This window comes from Eimeria tenella, genomic scaffold (assembly GCF_000499545.2).
Source record: "Eimeria tenella Houghton genomic scaffold, Eth_scaff68, whole genome shotgun sequence".
NCBI lineage: Eukaryota > Apicomplexa > Conoidasida > Eucoccidiorida > Eimeriidae > Eimeria > Eimeria tenella.
Window position 1 is genome coordinate 6,077 of NW_013543435.1, and position 2,682 is coordinate 8,758.

At 41.3% G+C, this 2,682-nt stretch overlaps 1 protein-coding gene across 1 annotated transcript; it reads right to left on the bottom strand.

Annotated features, from left to right (window-relative positions):
• Positions 1-444: 444 nt before the first annotated feature.
• Positions 445-1,896, bottom strand: ETH_00032265 (RRM domain-containing protein, putative; the record flags this gene model as incomplete). The annotated part of the gene is made up of 3 exons (XM_013377917.1): positions 445-556; positions 1,374-1,570; positions 1,807-1,896. The coding sequence occupies 3 exons, from the start codon at positions 1,894-1,896 to the stop codon at positions 445-447; spliced, it is 399 nt and encodes a 132-aa protein (XP_013233371.1).
• Positions 1,897-2,682: the final 786 nt, after the last annotated feature.

Here is a 2,682-nt window from a genome sequence, read left to right on the forward strand (position 1 = left end):
ATATGTGTATATATATATACTTATATGTAATGAAGATGTGCACAGAATACACAAAAATAAAACATACAAATGTGCGAATATTTGTACACCACTTGACGGCGGGGAGAGTCCCGACGTTGTGTGGTGGGATTTCTGAGATTTGTTGTTTATTTGAGTTGTTCGTTTTGGATCTTTTTCTGCAATTTTGCATTTAAATTCTTCTTGGTTAGTACCTCTCTGTTGTGTGTCTTTATTCCATCTTTTATTCCATTCATATATCTTTCTTTTGTCATTTGTTGCTTTCCGCCGTTTCTGCTGTGGGCTGGGGTGTACGTACACCCCAGCCACGCCACTCGCTTGTGGGCGCCTGCCCCAGCAGGCCTCGAGAACTGATATTCATTTTTATTCTTTTTTCGCTTTTTATATTTTAAATTTGGTTTTTTAATTAAAAAAGAAGAGGTGGAGCTATCGGTTGTCTCCAATGTAGCGCTTTCGGTTTATTTGCTCGCTCAGCTCTCGGGTGTATATCCACCCCTGGGGGTCACCGAGGCTGAAGTCGACAAGCAGCTCCAGATATCTGCAAAACGGACCAATCTGAGAATACAGCTGCATTTTAATTCACTTTCATTATTTTTAAATTAATTTGAATTAATTAAAATTCAAAAAAAAACGAAAAAACGGAAAAAAGACGACATGCACACCAGTCGCGAGCCGTTCCCGAGGTGTATGTACACCGCAGCGCAGCAGCAGCAATGCGCATTACAAATGCATTTATAAAGGACGATTTTAAATATATTTACATATGCATGCAAAAACTATTTAAAATAGATCTGTATTCTTGGATAGAATACTTTCCATAAATAAACATATATTTGCAGGAAATAGGTAGATGCTCACGTGTATGTGCACTTGAAGTGCATGCAAAATGCTCAGGTGTATGTACACTTGAAGTGCATGGGGATGCACTTTCGCGGAAGAACAGATAACTCCGCAAATATGTAAATAGCCATCACTAAACAAGGATAAACAAAAATAAATAAACATGAACGGATATGTTTGTTTGCTGCGCATGCACTTTTAAATAAATATGTAATATATGCATTTATATCTGGAAATATATGTAAATATATCTGGCTTATATATTAAATATAATATATAAGTAAGTATGTTTTATGTATCTAATTTATATATTAAATATATATGATATACATAATAAGTTTCTTTTGTATTTAAAAAGTAATTTAAATAAACGAAAAAACAAAATACAAAAACGCCAGCGGCATCCGTAAGAATAGACGACCTGAATCCCACCGGGGTGTACGTACACCTGAGCCCACGGGCCTAAAACGCAGGCTAGGGTTTAGGGTTTAGGGTTTAGGGTTTAGGGTTTGGACCTGTTTCCGAGGAACTTGAGGTGTTTTTCCCTTTGGGCCCGCAGGGCCTCCTGGGCGTCTGCGAAGAACACAAAAGCCTCTCCGGAGGGTTTTTTGTCTTTTGTTAAAATCATTAAAATCGAATCTTCAGAAGGTGCCAACTTGTAGCCCTTGAAGAACTCCAACAGGTCCTCCTTCCTCGCCCCAAACGGCAGGCCCTGACCAGCAGCAGCAGCAGCAGCAACAGCAGCAGCAGCAGCAGCAGCAGCAGCAGCGCGTGCGAAAAGCTGCATCCAAATGTGGCATTTGCAGCTCCGGGGAGGATAAGCAGCAGTTTTCAATCAATTTTGATTTTTTTGATTTACTTTAATTAATTTTAATTGATTAAAATTAATTTTAATTAATTTTAATGTTTAAAATGCTCTTTTTGCATCTATTCCACTCAAAAGCTCACCCGGACTCGCAGACGAGGGGGTCTGTTGCGGTCATGCAAGATGGACATACACCTGAACGCCTGGGCGCTGTGTGCGGCCGTTTTCGCCATTTTAAACTCTCCAGAAGAATTTAAAACATTTAATTTAATTAAATTTTGCGAATTTAAACATTTAATTCCTTTTCTAACCCCCCAGAGAGGCCTGGGGGCACCCGGGAGGCCCCTGAGCGCCGCCCGCAGCAGCAGCATTCCAGGGGACTGTGCTGCTGTTTCTGCACAAAATTAACAGAAAAAACCCAAAATGTTGAATTGTTTTATTTAATTTGTTCTTTAATTCAAATTTAGTTCAATTAAGAGCCTTTTAATCCACTCACAAGCCCCAGTAGCTCCTCTCGGCACATGCAGCCCCACTGCAAGTTCAAACGCTCAAGACAAATCACATCATTTGACTGAGGCAGATGTTCTCAACTTATATCTTTATTTATTTATTTATTTATTTATTTATTTATTCATTTATTTATTTCTATTTTTCTTTTTTACATTTCCCTGTAGCACCAGCTTCAATTTGGACCCCACTAGAGCTGTACACTTTGCTGCTGTCGCCTAAACAATAATCAAATGCGCCGGTGAGAGTCCATGGAAGTGTTATTAGAAATTAGCTAGCTAAATAGCTAGCCAAGTATCTAGCTGGCAGCTAGCTGGTGGCTAGCTGGCAGCAGCTGGTGGCTAGCTGGTGGCCAGCTGGCTGCTAGGCGTCTGAAAAGTGGGGTTGTGGTCCTCCAGGAGCCGCAGAGATGCCTCGGGGGCCCCTGGTAAACATCCAGGGCCATGCGAAGTCCCCAGGGGCCCCTTAAGGCCCCAAGGGGCCCCCGGGGGCCGATCGCGAATTTAGGGGGC